We start from the raw sequence: 19,965 nt of genomic DNA on the forward strand, positions 1-19,965 counted from the left end.
TGTATACTGAACACAGGTGTTAGAGTAGCTTTCATCACCAGTCACAGTTGCACATGCCTGTAATCCAGGCAGCTTTGAAAGTTGAGGCAGTAGGGCCTCGAGTTCAATGCCCAGACTCAGAAAAAGTGAGGCACTAAGCAACTCAGATGCTGTCTCTAAATAAAATACAAAATAGGGCAGGGGATGTGTCTCTGAGTTAAATCCCAAGTGCCTACTTCTCAAAAAAAAGGATAGGTTTGTCAATAATCTAATACCAAACAAAGAGTCAAGAAACCATGGATATGGAAAAAAAAAAAAAAACCCTTGCACTGTTGGTGAAATGTAAGTTTAAAAAAGTCATTTGTGAAAATAATGTAAACTCCTTAAACTATTTAAAACAGAAATAACATATAACATGGTTAAATTAATTCTGGATATAAATTCAAGGAGTTAAAATGAGTAAGTAAAAGAAATGACTGCATGCCCATTATCATGTAGCAGTATTGCCAAGAGTCAAAGAAAAAAAAAAGACTTAAGTAAAGGGTTTCTCAGGAGATTTATTTCAGGTGCAGGGCATCCAACTACTTTCCAGATAATCTCCACACAATATTTCAAAGTGCTTTTCCCTTTCCAGTGTACAGGTACGGTCTCAATACCTTGCACAGTAATTATTGCCTAGCTTTCAGGGTGACTTGCATTTTCCCAGTAGATTTTTTTTTTATTATCTAGGTCAAAGCAGAACCTCAGTCTCCTGTGCACTGTGAAGAAAACCTAAAAATTAATCTGAAAGAATGACAAGCTCCAGAAATTAAAACTCAATCAGATAGTGTAAGTCATAGCTTTTGTACTTATCATATGATGGATTTAACAATGATCATCCAAGAGCACCTGTATTGGAAACTGCTGCTCTCCTGGTCTGAATCCACTGAGCCTACTATCTAATAACAGTAGATGGCATCAACTCCAGGAATTAGTGAGGCCAGAAAGAGTCAAGATAGGCATGTTTTTATGTGCATTTACTTCATTTTTAAAAGGTGATTATAATTGAGTACAGACAGCAGCTTTTTTAAAAGGCAAGTTTATCCAAAAGTGATGGAGTCTAGCCTGGCAATAGGATATTTACATTAAGCCTTTTATATAAGATACTATTAATGTATGAATTAAATGCATACATATTGCTAATTACTGAAAAACTATATAATGGGCAATAATTTTTTTATTAAATTTTTTTGATCTAATTTCTAAAAAGACAGTTAGAGCTCTCAACTGGGAAGAACTCCCCTAATCTCCAACTACAAATAATATGTTAGGCACAAGTGTAGATTTAACTTTTTTAGTATATAAAATAAAAAAAGAAATACTTGAAATTTATTTTAATCAAAAAACTGAATATATCTAGAGTATTCTTATTATGAGACAAATATAAAATTACTAATAAAAAATATATATGTATTTAGAACTCCATCCTCACAACTCCCTAAATTTTAATGCTCTAGCACAACTTAATTCATAATGATCAAATTCCATTTTAAGAATATGGCTCCCCTGTCCTTGAGGAGTCAAAGCGCCTGGACCCCTGAATTTCATACTAGAGATATAGAATACACTTTATAATAAATGCTTTTCCACAAAACCAACAGAAGTAGTGGCACTGCTCTCAGAAAGAGAAGGAAGACCAAAAGACAAGGTCTATAGAATAATGATTTTTTTTTCTATTTTATGCTGGACACAGACTCATTCCCATTTCAGATGTCAGATAGCATAACAGAGAGTTCCAAGAGTTGGATATCTCATTTTGGTATATCTATTCACAGCCTTGTCTCTAAAACTTAAATATATTAAAGACAAACATTTTATTTTGTAACTTAGCCTTTGACCTAATGCCTACCTAGGCTGTGATATTATTTCCTCTGTTTGTATAAGGTATTGTGACAGTTTTTGCATCAATCTGATGTATACATGTCTGGATAAGCTACTAGCACCTCAATAATGGTCCAGACTTAACTTAGGGAAAAAAGGAAAACAGTACCAATAAGGCAACTGCTGTTTTACACAGAATTTTCTCCAAGTATGTGACAGAATCTTGGTTTCCAATTATAAATGGTGAATGATTCACTCTAGAACTTATTAGATTATGATTGGGCTGCTTTATTAATTCACGCTGGGCTTATCTGGGTTTTTCTGGTAGAAAAGTTAGCTGATGGCTGGTGAACTTCAGAGGGTTAGCCATCATCCTCACAAGCAGCACCTTGATTCTCTGCTTTGATAATTCCTCCACTAATGTAGGCTTGTTATTTTGGAAACAACAGGATTTGAAAAGTAAAATCAGAAGAAATCAAGATCTTCTGAGTGTAGGTACTATACTATTCACTTTCATCTTTACTGGTTCATATGATCCACAATAAATTAAAAAATACAAATAACAGTGGTGGGTGGCTGAACATAATACAAGTGTCTCAGCAGACTGGCAGGAGAATTCTTAGAAACATTTAAACTGAGCCTCAGCAATGTTCAGAAACTAAGAAACTCAGTGAGACCTTGCCTATAATAAAATACAAAATAGGGCTGGGGATGTGGCTAACCAGCCAAGTGCCACTGACATCAATTCCCCGTACTCCACCCCCACTCCAATAAAAAAAAAAAAAGAAATATTAGGTAGACGTAGGAATAGACTCTGCATTTTAACAGGTGAAGATGAGAAACACAATACATAGTTTATAAAGGCAAAAAAAAGAACTAATTGCTGATATCAAGCACTCTATATCATTCAACCCTATTTTATACATGAAGCTTATATAATGGTTTGAAGAAAAAAATGTGTTTGTATATCCACAGCTATTAAGCAGACCAGGTAGAATTCACAATCAACTATGCATGACTCTAAATCCCAAAGATTTCCATTAAACCACATATTACATACAAATTTGTCTGAGACATACAAATGTCTGAGGTTTTGGACAGAGACATACAAAAAAGAGCAGGATCTGTATCCATATTGGGTACATTACATTACCAGTGGGGATGATATACTCAAGAGTGTTCTTCTGAGCGTTCTAAAAAGAACTTGGAATAATTTTGAGTAATGGCTGATATCTCAACTTAAAAAAATCAGTAATCAACAATATATTCTTAATTTCTTACCATGTGAGAAATATGAAAATGCTAAAATTAATCCCACAGGCATGGCATTAAAATATTCTATGGAAATTTAACAAAAAGAATACATCAGCTGTGTCCCAAAAGTGCTAAAAATAAAAATTTAAAAACCCATGAAAGAGTGTAGAAGAACACAACACTTTTAAGATTATTATCTGTGCCTTTCTATATGAGAACATAAAGCTACATGGAACTTGTGTCAATACAAAAGGATTTTAAATAGAAATAATTGGGAAATGCATTTCATGATTATGATATATATGCATTGATAGAGCACTATTTTAAATTTATTTGCAAGAATTATTTTAAATATAATAAGAGAAATCCATATATGAGTTAGAGTAAAAAATAAATATAAATGAATAGAAAACAAATAATACTTTAAATAAAAATCAATTCTAAGAGAAACCTGAGGTACGTAAACCCCCCCATGTCACAAGAGTAATCCATGGTATTCAGATAAAAATTCAGTTCCAGCTATTAACTAAAGAGGCCACATTTATTCTAAAGTTTCCTGATTATTAACACTTCTGTTAATAAGTGAGAATGTTTTTCAATAATGCAAGTTAACAATATTTCATTTTTATAAAATACAAAAACTAACAAAACATGGTGGCACATATCTAAAATCCCAGTGGCTCAAGAGGTAGAGGTAGAAAAATAATAAATTAAAAGAATCAGCAACTTAGTGAGGCTCTAAGCAACTTTGAGGGGTTCTGTCTCCAAATAAATATGAGAAGGTATAGGGATGTAGATTAGTGGTGAAGTGCCTCTGGTTCAATACAAGGTAAATACAAGGTAAAAAAAGTGTTTTCTTTTACTAAAAATGTTGTTTTGTTCAATTTTTTTCATTAGTTGTTCTTGCTAATGTCTCATAAAATTAAGTAAAAATGTTCTGTCATTACATATTATATCTTACTGAAATTGACATATCCTATTACCTTAATCATTTTAAATATTTGAATATTCAGGTAGTATATATACAAATAAAATTGAACAACACAACAATGGAAGAAAACTAGAAGTCTATAAGTAAACTCCATACCTCTGGTCAATTAAATTTTGACAATTGTTTCAGAAAAATTAAATGGAGAATAAGTAGTTTCTTCTTAAATGTAGATTGATATAAATGCATGTTTATGCTTTAAGTAATGTTATTGGATTTTACATGAGATTATTATAAAATATGTTTTAAACTAATGTTATTGGATTTTACATGAGATTATTATAAAACATGTTTTACACTAGAATATAAGGATTAAAACTATAAAAAATTAAGAAGAAAACAATTACATATTTATAAATCAGATTCAACTGTGGAGTCTTCATTATGCTTCTAAAGTAAAAATAAGAAATAAGAAATTCAACTTGAAAAAACTTCTGTACAAAAAATAACCTCACCATGAAAGTGAAGACATAATTATCAAGGTTTTCCTTTTTGTTTTCAAAGAACTATCTTTTCCAAGTTTTTAGCCTTGGTTAGAGGGCAGTCATTCCTCCTTATTGAGAGGCTGATTGAGCCCAGAGCCCAAATAATTACCTTTTTTAGGCTTTCATACCCCAGTGCCAAAATGCACCCTTTTATAATTACCCAAAATAAGGGACTAAACCATTGAAAAAAAAAGTTATACATCCCAGAGATTCCAAAATTTTTAAGCTGTTAAGTCAATGATAATTCCTAAAATCTAGATGACTTCATAGTACATGGTATATAGTACAGAGTACATAGAACTGCTACCATAGTCCTAAAATGTCTTTGTTATACCTTTGAATGAACAACTATGTGTTTATTTTTGACATTATTCTTTTGTTCCTTTTGCCTATCCAAAGCAACTGTTTTATATTATGTAAACAAAATTATAAATATTTGCAAAAATACCCTAAATTAAAACAACATGGAACACAAAAAAATGTAAATATGCAGAATATTGAAAATTCCATGTCTCTCAGATACAAAAGTAAAATTACATTGATGGATTCTTGGTTATATAAAGAATTACTAGATGAAGAAGCATTTATTTCTGAAATATACCAAAAGTAACTGGAAATTTATTGATACTGTCATTTATATAGGAATATTTATTACTGAACTATATATAAGAACAAATATGTAAAATCAATGCAAGGTAAATAGATAAATGGAAACATGTAAATCCTCACAGTAGACTGTTACTCAGAAATATTATATTTGTGTTGCTTGAAATTGAACTCTGGACCTCACACAGGCTAGAAAAGCACTCTACCTCTGAGTTATTTTCCCAGCCATATTGAGCAAGTAGGATTCATGAGAGCAATAAATGTTACAATGAATGTGTACATGGAAACCTTAAGCTAATTGAAAGTAAGCAGAAACTGTAATGTGATTTACAATTAATATTATATTTAATTTTTTGCACAAGTAAATTCAGAAATCCAAAACACATATAAGTCATTGCCTAGAGCTATGTGAAAAATAAAAAAGGAAAAACTGGTAGAGGGCACTAATTCCTTTTCATCTAAAATGGTTTCTGAAACTAAATGCTGGGGATGGTAAACATGTAAATACACTAAATGATAAAGAATTTCACCCTGAAAATGTTTATAAAGTTAATTTTAAGTTCACATGTGCTTTCTAGGAATGAAAAGATAAATAATTTATGGAATTCATAAAGCAGCCAAAATTAAAGCCTGTAAAATAGGGAAATAAAAATGTAACCTAGTACTGTTAAAAAAAACACTGAGTTTTCATTATGAGATCCACCTTACATTTATGTGAATATATTGTGACTTTTATAATTTTCATTTTTACTTTATAATTTGTAATAAGTATATAAGAAAACTAGGTCTATACATCAACCACTATTGTAAAGTTGTCAAGTTTTTAATATTCTTATATGAATTAATATTCATTTTTGTGACTGTATGTGGGCATGCACCAATGGAGTTCAAACCCAAAATCTTGCAAAAGCATGGCAGGTGTTTGACTGTTTTGCCACAACCCATGTAAAATGTATATTTTTAATCTTGGTTGTCTCTCTCTCTCTCTCTCTCTCTCTCTCTCTCTCTCTCTCTCTCTCTCTCTCTCTTTCTTTCTGTCTCTCTTTGTTTCTCTCTTAGCCCCTCACTCTCTTTCTCTCATTCTCTCTGTTTTGTATTTTTGGACACAGATGGCACCCTGGGGTCATTTACCACTGAACTACATCCATAGTCCTTTTGATTTTTTTGGCAGAGAGTTTTTCTAAGTGTATTAGGCTGGCCTCTAATTTAAAATCCTCCTTCCTCAGCCCTCAGTCCTGGGATTACAGGCATTTCTTGCTATATCTGTCTATTTATCTCTTTTTGAAAAGATATCTAATGCCAATTTTCAACTATGTTATATATATTTCTTATTGCAAAAGTGAACATTTATTATGTTCTAATTAACATTCTGCTAATACTCTATTGATTGTTGTTGCTATTTTCTGAGTGATTAAAAATTTCACATGATTAACTAGTATTTTCTAATACTTCACATATATGCTTTCTTGTATTGCCTATTTATTTTATGTAGAATATAAACTTGATCTCCCTGCTGATTAGTGTGCTCAGTCTCACACAATCCTCAGTTATCTGGGCTCCTCAGGCTCCTCATTCCTTATTTTGCTCTAGTTCAGTGTTGGCAATCTCTCTTACCTATGCTCTTGCATATGTCATGGGTATTACTCTAACATAGCAAAGAACAAGTCTGCATTAAAACAAACATAAATCATCTATAACTAATAACCATGTTTTTAGACAGAAAAAACTATGCATAGGGACAGTCAGATTTATGAAAAAGGAGTCACAAGGCATTTACTAAAAGACAAAATGAAACCTGAGAAATAGGATCCTGAGCATAAAGTTTCCTGATACATTATTTACACATAAGTTATATGAGTAATTCACAAAGATAAAAATTACACAATTTATCATACATTGGTAAAACTGGCAATTTTGGAGGCTGAGGTCAGAGGATTACAAATACAAAGCCAACTAAGCAAGGTCATTCTATTTCCAATTGTGCTCTCTTAAAATCTAATAACTTTAGGGAGCAGTGGAACACTACTGTAATCACAGAAATGTTGAAGCTTGAGTCAGGAGGATTGCAAGTTGGAGTCCAACTTCAACAGCTTATTGAGGTCCTATGCAACATAGAGAGACCATGTCTTAAAATTGAAAATTCTCAGGCTGTGACTCATTGGTAATGTGTCAATGGGGTCAATCACCAAAACCTTTAAAATGACTAATATCTAAAATTTACTAAAATTGAATTAATTATCTAATAGTTCTTTAAATTACAAAATTAGCACTTAGGTAAAACAAATATGGCCTACAAGTTTTTTAGCCTCTACTTTAATTTCTATTTGAAGGAGATAACTAACAGTTGCAAATCAAAGGAACATGATATACATTGTAAATTACTGATGAACTATAATCTCCTGAGACCAGGATATATACATTACTTTTAGTTCACTATCCAGTTTCATAAAGCCTAATTTTAATAGTATGGGTTTAATAACCAGTTTTATTAACAAATATTAATTTAGTAATAAAATTTATAAAACAAATGTGAAGTATGTATCTTGTTGTGGATGGACTTTTAATTTTTATTTATTTATGTATATGTGATACTTAGAATTGAACCCAGTACCTTAAACTTGCTCAACAAGCACAAAGCATGATGGTGTACATCTATAATTTTAGTAAGTTGTGATGGTGAGGGCAACCAAATAAGTACAAGATTCCTTGTTATGATGGTGAACTTCTGTAATACCAGAAGCTCATAAGAAAAAAGCAGGTAATTCTCAAGGTTAAAGGCAACTTCAGAAATTTAACCAAAAAAAAAAAGTTTTTCAAGTAACTCAGTGGTAAAGTTTCTCTGAGTTTAATTCCTGATACTAATGAAAGTACAAAACTAATTGGGCAACTTAGGCAGAGATGATTTTGCTCAATTATAAAGCACTGCTAGATTTTATCCTCAGTACAAAGAAGAACAAAAATAAGGAGAATAAAATTAAGAGCCACATATTTACTTAAGTCAATTCCACAGTAAAATTAAAAATTAATTAATTAATTAATTAATTAATTAGTGCCTTTTGAGGACTGATTTTCATTGGTGAACAACCAATGTGGCACTATGTACATGCTAGACTAGAAGATACACATCCTGAAACTTTTGGTTGCACTCTGAAAAAAAAGTGCAAATTAGTAGAATTAAACAAGGATTTTTGTACCAACCCAAATGTATGTGTGTGGGTGATGAAAAAAAAAAATGTTAAACACTTCAGTCTAAAGACACTCTCTATTTTTTACATGTTTTTTTTTTAGAAACCTCAAAATATGTGTCAAACAATATAAAGAAGAATACTAAGAATGCTTACCACATAGTGAGAGGGTTTTTTTGTTTTTGTTTTTATTTTTCAGGTTAGGGTTTTTGAGGAACTAGAGACATATATTCTAAATATGCAGTTTTATACATTGCTTTCAATATCCATTAAGAAAGTAGAAAATGTGTATTTCTATTGCCTTTTATACTTTTGTTTGTACCTTTACTTGTCTATTTTCTTGAGCTACTTTTCTGGACCAGCAATTATAAATAGTTGGAACTTTTTTTCTTGTTCATTAGTTCTGCTGGGCTAAACTTTCATGAATATCTTCATGCTGTCATGCTAAAGGTCTCTCAAAATGTCATAATTAATTAATGTACACTGAATAAATTATGAGCTGTTACTAATGGACACATTGTGGTAACATATTAATTACTAAAACAACTCACAATCACCTATGAAGTAGTCACACTACTACTTTCTTTATAAGCTTATCTGATATGATGATAACCTGAATAAATACAATTTTATATTTATTTTTGAATGAAACTAACATTTGTCATTGGCCTACTCATCATGAGATGACAAATTTGAGTACAAACAGTAAAAAGTGTGTCTGAAACTAGCTACATTGCGGTCATATAAGATTGAAGAAATATGAGCTTATTAATTTTTAGTTACTACATAGCTACAAAAATATTAAATGTTGTAAAACACTGTCAATAACATAACATTAACATGATATATATTTAATTTAATAAGTACAACAGAAAAATTATAGAGAAACATTGCCTCCTCCAAAAGGAATTGCTCCCACAATAATATTTGCATAATGAATGGAAATATATTTCTGTAAGTGCAACATAGTTGTATTTGTTAGTTTAAAATGATATCGAATTAAAACGTGCAAGATCTAGCTGGGTAAGGTGGCTTAAGCATAGAATCCCAGTAGCTCTGGAGACTGAGGTTGGAGGATTTCAACTTCAAAGCTATCCTCAGCAACAAGGCACTAAACAAATCTGTGAGGCCCTGCCACTGAATCAAATATAAAAAAAAGGTCTGGGTATGAGGCTCAGTACTCCAGTAGCCCTGAGTTTAGTTTCTAGTTATTCCCACCATCAATCAGAGACATTGATGGGAAACTGAAGAAACCAATATCAATGAGGTAGAAAAATAGAGAATGGGACCATAAAATTGATCAAACTACATTCACTTGATGAAACAAATGATAGAAAACTAGCCAACTAATTGATCAAGTTAATTGAGTAGGTTAAAAAGCTGAAAATAAAACAGTCAAAATCCAAAATATAAAACTAGAATGATCAGAATATATATATAACAGTACAAAACCTCCTTTTGTGAAAATCAGTTTTTTTTAGTTCCAAATAAAAAAAATGTATCCCTATTAGGTTCATAAGAAAATAATAGTTAAGGCAGAAGTTATCAGAAGTAACTAAAAGCAAAGAGAACATGCGAGTATCTAACATAAAGAGAATGGTTTAGCAAAGAACACCAATAAGTTACATCACAAATAAACAGGTCTTTCTTTCTCTCTCTCTCTCTCTCTCTCTCTCTCCCCCTTGTGTGTGCTAGGGATAGAACCCAGGGCCTTATGCATGCAAGGCAAGCACTCTACCAACTAAGCCATATCCTCAGCCCTGAAAACTAGTACTGAAAAATAAATCACAAATAAACTTACATACTATTCAGAAATTTAACGTTGCTTTATCAACTTGTTTCTTATATTCAGAAAAGGCAGGAAAGTTTCAATCATGTTTTATAGCAACTTTGTTCAATGTTCTCTTAATTCCTACTTAATTCTGATCACATTATCATGATGGAAATTTGAATACATAGACACACAAGCCAAACAAAAAAGCTTCTCAGAAAAAACCTTCAGAGCCCAACTGCCACCACCTGCTTCCCACAAGCCTCTCAACCTCCCCCACTCCTTCTGCTCTTGAGGCAGATTGGCTGGGTTGCATGGGCGGAGCTAAAAAAGTCCCCTAATGAGCAGCTCCAAAGTCTGAAAGGGCGGGGAAACAGCCCAATAAGCATCACCGCAGAGGAGCCAATCACCTAGAAGTTGCTGAGGCCGCTGTGAGCCAATCATCAGCTGGCAGTCTGAAAGTTTGCTGGGGCCCCTTCAGCTGTGGCTCTCAACAGTAGGTAACAGAGAAGATGTTGATGAAACCACAATCAGGAAACCCACAGTCTGTAAAGTCAAGTTCTTCATGAACATCAGCATCACTGATTAACTGACAAAAGGCTAAGAATACAGAGGACAGGGACTGGGGTTGTGGCTCAGTGGAAGACTGCTTGCCTAGTGCTTGGGAGAAACTGGGTTCAATCCTCACTGCCACATAAAATAAAAGAAATAAAAAGTGTAAAATATACAATGATATTAAAGAAAAAAAACAATGAAGACTGAAAACCTACTAACAGATTTAAAACTGTCATCGTCAACAATGCTTTGGGACTTCAAGATTATCAAAAACATGCTTGACACAAATAAGACAACTTGCAGAAACTGGACCATTTCTTTGAGAGAGACAATCTCCTACAACTCACACACAAGGGGAAATACACAAAATAGTTGAGTCCATGGCTGCTGAGAAAAATAGACTCAATAACTAATTACTTCCCAAAAAGGCAAGGCAAGGCTCTGACATCTCAAACAGGCTTCCATGAGACACATAAGAACTGTCACCAATTTTCTACTTTGTTTCCATAACATAGAAGCTCAGTTAACACCTCCTAAGTCTTCCTGAGGCATAAGTTACCATATTATCCAAATTAAATAAAGAAAAGTATTAAATAGAAAAGAAAACTATGAATGATGCTCATAATCATAAATGCAAAATTTAATCATAAATGCAAAAAAATGTACAATTAAGTAATCACACTCCAAATGTCTATGCAAATGATGTGAAAATTATGGGCACAGGAACCCTCACTGAAGTGACTACAGCAGCCATGTCCAGAACTGCCCAAAGCTAGATGCACGGAAGATGCACCTTTCAATACTGAATGGACAAGCTGAAGTTTAACCACACCAAAGAGCATCACCCAGAAAATGAGCTCTGCAGCCTGGAAAGATACAGCACCCTTAAAGGCAGACTGGTAAGTGAGAGAAGCCAGTTTGAAATGGCCAAGTGCAGCAAGATTCCAAGTCAAGAACATTCTGAAAAAGACAACATTATAGATGCACTAGCAGAACTGATGGGTGCCAGAGACTTAGGGAGAAGAGCAGTGAAACTCTTCTGTATGACATTATCTTGTATACGACGTGACACACACAATCACATCACAAGTAAGAGGAACCCTAAAGTAAAGGATGAACTTTGGCTTATTCTAAATGTTGCTTCATCCTTTCTCTTTATCAAATGTTCAACACTGGTTTAGTAACTAACAAACACCCTACACCAATGCAATATGTTGAAAACAGTGAAGACTATCAGCTGGAGAGAAGGGGTATTTTATACTATGTGTAATGGCACATTTAACTGTCACCTTGATTGGATTAAAGGATGCTGATGATTAATGAGCTTCTGGGTGTGTCCATGAGGGTGTGTCTACAAATGATGGGTATATGGGATAGTGAGCCAAACTGGAGAACCTTCTTAAGCTAGGCAGCACCATCCAATAGGATGGTGTCTTAGGTGGAACAAAATTCTTCACTCTCCCAAAGTGGACTCTGCCAGTGATTCTCTAGTGAGTTTCCAGAATCTTTGGTCTGGACTAAGGCAGCACCATTGATCCCCCTTGTTCTGAGGCTTCAGCCTCTGCAACTCGGCAGCTACCACTTCTCAAGCTCTCCAGGCTGCAGATGGAGACTCTGGACATCCACCTTCGGGTCAATTAGGCCAATCTAATGGATCCTCTTTAATAATCATACTTCCTCTTGATACACTTCCTCTAGACAACACTGACTAATAAACTATGTAAGCCTAAAATTGCTCAAAAAAACAAAGTTTATCTAATAAAGAAGTAAATAAACTACCAAGCCATGAAGTTTTAAAAATGTATACATAAGAGGGGCTGGGGATGTGGCTCAAGCGATAGCGCACTCGCCTGGCATGCGTGCAGCCCTGGTTCGATCCTCAGCACCACATACCAACAAAGATGTTGTGTCAGCTGAGAACTAAAAAATAAATATTAAAAAAAATTTAAAAAAATGTATACATAAGAAACAATATGATATGCTAAATACATTTTTCATAATAATGCAAAAAAAAGCAAAGAGGAAGAGTCATAGTTACAAATTTCAAAAGTATGAACAAAAGCAAGAAAACTGATTTTCAATACTATTTTCATCTGGAAAGAAATTGGATGATAACTCTTCAAAACTCACTCCAACTGCTGGTGTAGTGGTGTGCACCTGAAATTTCAGCCACTAGAGAGGTCAAGGCAGGGAAATGGCATAAGTTTGAGGCTTGTCTCAGCAACATAGCAAGACACTCAGAAATTTAGTAAGACTGGTCTTCATCAAAAATAAAAAGGAGGTCTGGGACTGTAGCTGAGTTGCAGACCACTTGCTAACATGTGTGAGGCACTGGGTATGATCCTCAGGACCACAGAAAAATAAATAAAATAAAGGTATTCTTTCCATCTACAAATAAACAAAATATTATTAAAAAAAGAAAAAGAAAACATAAATAAATAAGAAGGGCTGAGAATATTCTCAGTGGTTGAGTGACTGTAGGTTTATTCCCCAGTAAAACACCTGCCCACCTCCAGAACATTGCTCACAAATTGAAATTTATTTCTGGAAGATAACTAAGCATGAGCAAGTCCATGGCATCAATTTTCAGCAATCAATAAGAAAGCAAATAAATAAACAACGGTCTACAATACTAATTCTCTTGGGCTTGAGAGTAGCTTGATAAAATACATGTAAAGAAAGATAAAAATGATTATGAAACAAAAGGTACACAATTAGAGGCATAAAAACACAATAAAATCAGTAGAAAGACACCACACTTTCTCACAAAGATTGAATGTTCATATGTTCTAAACTCTCTAAAGAACACTGAGCTTTTCAGAAAATTCTGTGAAATTTAGGGCATGGTTTACTGTATTTTAGAGGTAAACTTAAGAAAAACTATATCTAAAAATGGAAATAGGAGGGTTGGGATTCTGGCACAGCAGTAGAGTGCTTGCCTAGCACATGAGAGACCCTAGGTTTGATCCTCAGCACCACATAAAAATAAATAAATAGGTATTGTGTCCAACTACAGCAACAACAAAAAATACTCTTCAAAAAATTGAAAACAGTAAACTGTATCTAAGACCAAGTAACAGGACAGAGAGAATAGAAAGAACATTTATGTTGTACAGGACAGAGAGAATAGAAAGAGCATTTATGTTACTCTCAAGTTTCATAAGCTAAAAGGCTAGCTTCCAAAGGGGTGGCCGTACGAGGAGGCAGTTGGGAGGGAACAGGAATTAGGTGACATGGTGAGAAGATCAGCACCCTTATTGAAACACATGGATCTCATATTGCAGAAAACAGGTGTCATTTACTCTTTCACTGATATTCAGTGATTAAATGATTACAGTTAGGTATTCAAGGCATTGCCAAAGTTGTCCTTAAAAATTACAATGAAGACGGGTGTGCTGGTTCACACCTGTAACCCCAGCGGCCCTAGATGATGTAGCAAGACTCTGTCTTAAAACAAAGAATCTAAAAGGGGCTGATGGTTAAGCACCTCTTGGTTCAATTCCTGATACCAAAAAACCACACAGTTCACTTGAACCTGCCAAGTTCAGACAACAACACTGAAAAACTATCGTCCTTTGTCAAATTCATCACCTTGTGAAGGACAGATACTAGTTTTCATGAAATCACATTCATAAATTTGTCCAAAATTATTTTTGTAGAATTGGACTCAAATTCTGCAGCAATAATGCAAGACAGAGTTTCTCTGTATCTTACGTGGTATTTTGGAATCGAGGGTAGGATTTCAATTTGAAACCACTGAAAAGAAATCTGAATCTTACAAACTTTCTACACATACTCAGGGGTAGAAAAAAGTAAATTAGATAATTAGATGTTTTCTTTTTCTTTTTTTCTTTTTTCTTTTTTGTTTGATGCACCAAGATTAAACCCAGAGATATTTTACTACTAAGCCACATCCACAGTCATTTTTATATTTTATTTTGAGATGCAGTCTCACCAGGTCGCATAAGGCCTTGCTAATTTGCTAAGGCTGTCCTCAAATTTGCAACACTCCTGTCTCAGCCTCTGGAGCAGGAAGGATCACAGGTGTGAATTACTGTACCTGGCTGTAAGCTGGGATTTTTAACAACAACCAAAAAAAAGGTGGATTTTAATCCACCTCTCTCTTGCCTCTTTAATAATAGTCCATCCCATTTGATTCTGAATAAATAAACCTGGGCCTCAGATAAGTGAGCACATCATTTCAAAGTGATACACAGAAAGCTTTGGTGCTGAGGGAGCACAGATGTGTCAGGTTCAAGGGGCAGGGAATGTCCCTGACAGCTGGGACATGCTTCCTCCTGGTCTTGCTCATGAAAAGCATCCAGGATCACCCTCCCAGGCACCTGGACCATGACTCCAGTCTATGAGGCTTTTCAGGTCTGCACAGCTCTGCACTGGGGTGGGTGGTCCTTATGCTCTGGGAGAGGTTTTGCTCCTTCACACTGTGAGAGACTAAAAGGGCAGGAGTCACTGCTGACCTGGCCCCTCAGAACCAGCATCCACAGGCTGACTGTCTGGATGTCTCCAAGAAATAGGAACAGAGCTTGGGGAAAACAAGGTCCCAAGGAAGTAGCTGTTTAGATGGGGCCTTTTCCAGAAGATTCCTCAGCCCAAGGCCCCAAGCAGCTTCCCTGAGAGGCTGCACCCCACACCTTAGGCTGTCATCTGGGAGCAGCTGACCCAGGGCCTGAAATTCTGTTCACCCTGGAAGGAACAGGGCAGCTGTGGGCACACTGTGGCAGCTCCAGGAGAGGATAGTGGCTGAGGACATGGGACTCTGGGAGGTGTCCAAAGGGAACCTCTGCCCAAGAAATCTGACATGGTGCCTACACCTAAGGAAGATAAAAGAAAAAGCACAAGATTTCTACAGTTGTGAAATCAAGTTCTCTATACAGTTGCATCTACATCAAAGAACCTTCAGAGTACTTGACTTTGGCTAACTAGACCACCATGAGGGTGGAAAGGCAGAGTTCTGTATGGAGAGCAAACATTATCTTGGGCTATCTTAAGCCCTTTAATAGCACATCATCTTAATTTCTATATCAGACCACAATCTCAAAACTTCTCAGAATATATCACTGACCTTACGAGACGTCTCCAAAATCTACCAAAGCTCAGAATGCAGTAACAGACATACAGAAGAAATTTTCCTTGTTTTTTCTGTACCCCACCAATCTGATGTTCCTACCAAGGCAATTTGTTAATGCAGTGATACACAGTTTCTTTTATAAAAGTTCATGGAGGCCAGGCACAGTGGCACACAACTATAATCCCAGCAGCTTGAGAGGCTAAGATAGGAGGATTGCTAAATTCAAAGCCAGACTCAGCAACTTAGTGAGACCATCAGGAACTTAGTGATATCATGTCTGAAAATACAATATAAAAAGAACTTGGAATGTGGCTGAGTGTTTAAGTTCCCCTTGGTTCAATCCCTGGTATATTAAAAAGGGGGAAAAAAGAAAGAAAAAAAATGAATGAAAGAAAGAAAATAAAGAAGAAAGAAAGAAACAAAAGAAGTGATGTAATCTTTTACAGGGAGGGTCACACACATCATTCATGGTAACTTGAATCCATGTTCCTTAGTATGATAATTAAAATGAACCCAACAGATTGGGAAGCTGAGGCAGGAGGATCACAACTTTCAGCCAGGGCTGGACACCATAGACAGATCCTTTCTGAAAATCATACTGAAAAGAGCTGGGGATAAAGGACAGTAAAAGAATCAGACATTATTGTAGTGGCATCCAATTTTTTCACACAAAAAAAAATAAATTAACTTGGTTTCTCCAGAAATCTGCACCATGGCTAATTTTAGGACTGTCAACAAAAGACTGTCCACAAAAAAGTTCAGTGTAGATAAACTTCCAATTTTTGTGTTGCCCTACTTTACTGGGCTGCTAGTCTGGAAGAAATCAGCACTCCTGGGCTGGGGATGTGGCTCAAGCGGTAGTGCGCTCGCCTGGCATGCGTGCGGCCCGGGTTCGATCCTCAGCACCACATACAAAAAAAGATGTTGTGTCTGCCAAGAATTAAGAAATAAATATTAAAAAAATTCTCTCTCTCTCTAAAACAAAAATTAAAAAAAAAAAATAAAGAAAAGAAATCAGCACTCCAAGTGCTGGACTCCCCCTTACTAGTTTTTTACAAACTTGTATCCAGAATAATAGTTTGTAGAAATTTGCAAACAAGGCCTCTGGCCTTGATCTGGGCTTCACAAACAAGTCACCAACTGGGCTCCATGGTAACAGCTGGTAGGGGAGGAAGAAAAGGGGAGAAGAAGCTCTCCCCTTCTCAGGTGCTGTTCTTGAAGGGTTAACTTGGCCAGAACAGAGAAATAAAAACCTGCTTTTATGTGTGTGATGTGACAACTTGACTATGATGACTCCACTTTGTGAACTCAGCCATGACACTCAAAAAGCTCATGACTGGGGCAGTTTTTATTCTTTTGTTCAAGAAAATTCCCCAAGAACACAGAATGATCTATGGGGCCTACTGGAGACTAACTGACTATAACTTTCAGGCTTTCTTACATTGCCTGGACCCCCAAACTTTTCTTTTGTGGTTTTTGTGCTTAAATATAGAGCCAACTGAAGGCAGGGGCAGCACTCTGAGCATCTCATTCTTTCGAGAGCAGAGTGTCTGCCACTGGCCAGCAATAAAGGCTTAACTAGAATGAGACTGTGTGCTCTGAGAGTTATTTTGGGGTCCCGGTATTACAATATGAACTTCTGATCCCCTGCCCTTACATGCTGGTTATAAAATTCTGAAACCATTTGAACTCGAGGTTCAGGGGACGGATGGATTGATTACAGCAAAAGCATTGCCCTCTGAGACTGGCTGCAGTCAGATAAACCTGTTTACAACTATCTTCAGTGCCTTGCCTCCTTTGTCCCTACATCATTATTACCCTGGTGCTTACCTAACTACAGGACTGGTGTGACTCGACTCTACATCATGGACTCTCAGAAAAGGGAGCAGTTATACTTTATTGATGTAGCCCAGGTTTCCATATCCCTGGGATCTATACAATCTATACCCCTTATTCCCTTTAAAACAGTTATTTTGACCAAACACAAGGAAGTGTTAAGTGATCATTCTTTCCCCTCAAAGATAATATTCACAAATAGAAAACAAATGCTTTCAAAAGTGTTCTTCTTGCCAGGAACATTGGCACAAGCCTGTAACCCCAGTTAAGTGGGAGGCGAAAGCAGGAGGATCACAAATTGGAGGCCAGCCCAGATTCCAACACAAAGGGAAAAGAGGAAGGGAGGAAGGAGGGAGGGGGGAAAAAGATTGATTGATTCTTTCTAATATTTCTCTAAGCGATAATGACAATTAGCAGACGGTGTCTATTTGAAACGAGTGGGAAGAAGGAATGTCTGGCTGAGCTGTGAGGTAGAGGGAAGGTGGCCTTTTAGAAGGCAGGTGGCGCCTGCAATTTAGAGGACGTCCACTGGGTGGAGCTCCACTGGGAGAAGGAAGGTGCACTTATGGTCCTGCTTCCTACACGTTGGGAAAAGTGAGTGCGGGTCACAGGTAGGGAGCAAAGGGGACATCTGGGACCTGAGCCTCCTTTCCAAACCCAGGGAACCAGGGGACAGGGCCCAGGGCCACCCGACACCAGCGACTGCGCGTGCCACTCAGAAGCTCGCCTGCCCGCCGGGCCCCAAGGAAGGTGCTGACCACCTACCTTCAGCGAACTCACCATTTTTGGCTTCTCTGGTGACCTGGCGTAATCTGGAGAATCCTCCGTGCACCTAAGATCCCCAAGAACACCGCAGCGCAGTCACTTGGGTACCTGGAGCACAGAACACGGGGCCTGGAGCAGGATTAACCCAGTCGGTGAGGAAGAAAAGCCCTAGAGCTTGCGGAAGCCCGCCCTTGTCCTCCCTCTGCGCACTGATTAGACAGTTTCCCCCAACGACCCAGATAGATGGCCTCCAGGTCCGCCTCTGGATCGTGACTGACAGCTAACAGCATCCAATCACTGGCTGAATTTGGGTAGAGTGACATATTGTTGGCCCGAGCCCTTTTCAGGAGGACCTTCCTGGCTGTGCTGGGAGCTAATCCAGTTGAGAAGCCTTGGCTTAGCCTCTGGGACAGAGGTGACACCTGGCGCTGAGCTAGGCTTCAGCCATAGAGTGCTTTCTGAGTATGGCGAGGCCCTCAACACAAAAACAAAGCACAGCTTCTCCAGGAGGCTGAGGCTGGAGGAGCCTAAGGTCAGGTCTGCATCTGCAAACAGTGATACCCTGTCTTCAAATAAAATGAAAAGGTGGAGATGGAGCTCAGAGGACGGGATCAAGCCCCATTTGGTTTATTCCCCAGTACCTGAAAAAAGAAAGAATGATATTTTATTATATATAATATATATTTTATATATTTTTGGTATATATAAAATATATATCATATATTTTTTATAAAATATATAGAATATATTATATATTTTTATATATAAAATACGTATTTTATATAATATATTCTATATATAAAATGGATATTTTATATAATATATTTTATATATATAAAAATATATATTTTTATATATAAAATATATATTTCTATATATAATATATATATATTTCTCACACTAAGTACATCTAGTCATAATATTATCTACAATATATTATATATATTATATAATATATATATATATATTTTCCCCAGCTGATGCGACCTCAAGTGACTTAGAAAAACACAGTCTCCAAATTTTTGAAATACTTTTTAAAGATATCATATATATGACCCATATATAATACTTAAAAATGAAAACAATTTGAAAATTATTTAGTAATTCTCCTCACCTCCTGGTTTCTGTTGCTTTGAGGAGGCTCCTGATCTACAAAAGGAAGCAACTGGGGTTGGCTCTGATGCCCAAGGCTCCCTCCCCAGCAGAAAGGGTGGGGGAGGAAGGAGGGCAATTCTCTAGGTTAGCAATGTGCTGTGAAAATAAAATGGGTGCTTTTTGCTTAGTGTAGATGTTCTACTTCGACTGTTAGGAAGTCTCCTGCAGAGATGTGACTCTGGTTACCCCACAGGCCTGGTCAGGTGTTCACCCAAAACCAAAAAGAAAAGGTTATGATGCAAAGCAGGAAAGAAATTTTGACCAGTGCAGCTACACCAGGAAGACAAGGAAACCTTGTCTTTACCCTGTCTTCAGATGCTGACAAGGACTTTGAGGTTTTGTAGAATGGGTAATCATAGGGGAAATTGTATCTAGGATTTAGTATTATCTGTAGGATTTAAGCTTCAGGCATCTGTGGTCTTATAACTTGTCTGTGA

The 19,965-nt window shown here is 36.1% G+C and overlaps 1 protein-coding gene across 1 annotated transcript in view; it reads right to left on the reverse strand.

Moving 5' to 3' along the window:
- LOC144371203 (uncharacterized) overlaps positions 1 to 18,696 on the reverse strand; it is a 43,944-nt gene extending 25,248 nt beyond the window's left edge. The window contains exons 1-2 of the mRNA XM_078033634.1: positions 18,584 to 18,696; positions 18,374 to 18,440 (exon numbers count right to left, since the gene is read on the reverse strand). Of these exons, the coding sequence (XP_077889760.1) occupies positions 18,374 to 18,440; positions 18,584 to 18,696 (180 nt within the window). The remainder of the gene's footprint in view (positions 1 to 18,373; positions 18,441 to 18,583) is intronic.
- Between the last annotated feature and the right edge of the window lie 1,269 nt (positions 18,697 to 19,965).

Source organism: Ictidomys tridecemlineatus, chromosome 16 (genome assembly GCF_052094955.1).
Source record: "Ictidomys tridecemlineatus isolate mIctTri1 chromosome 16, mIctTri1.hap1, whole genome shotgun sequence".
Taxonomy (NCBI): domain Eukaryota; kingdom Metazoa; phylum Chordata; class Mammalia; order Rodentia; family Sciuridae; genus Ictidomys; species Ictidomys tridecemlineatus.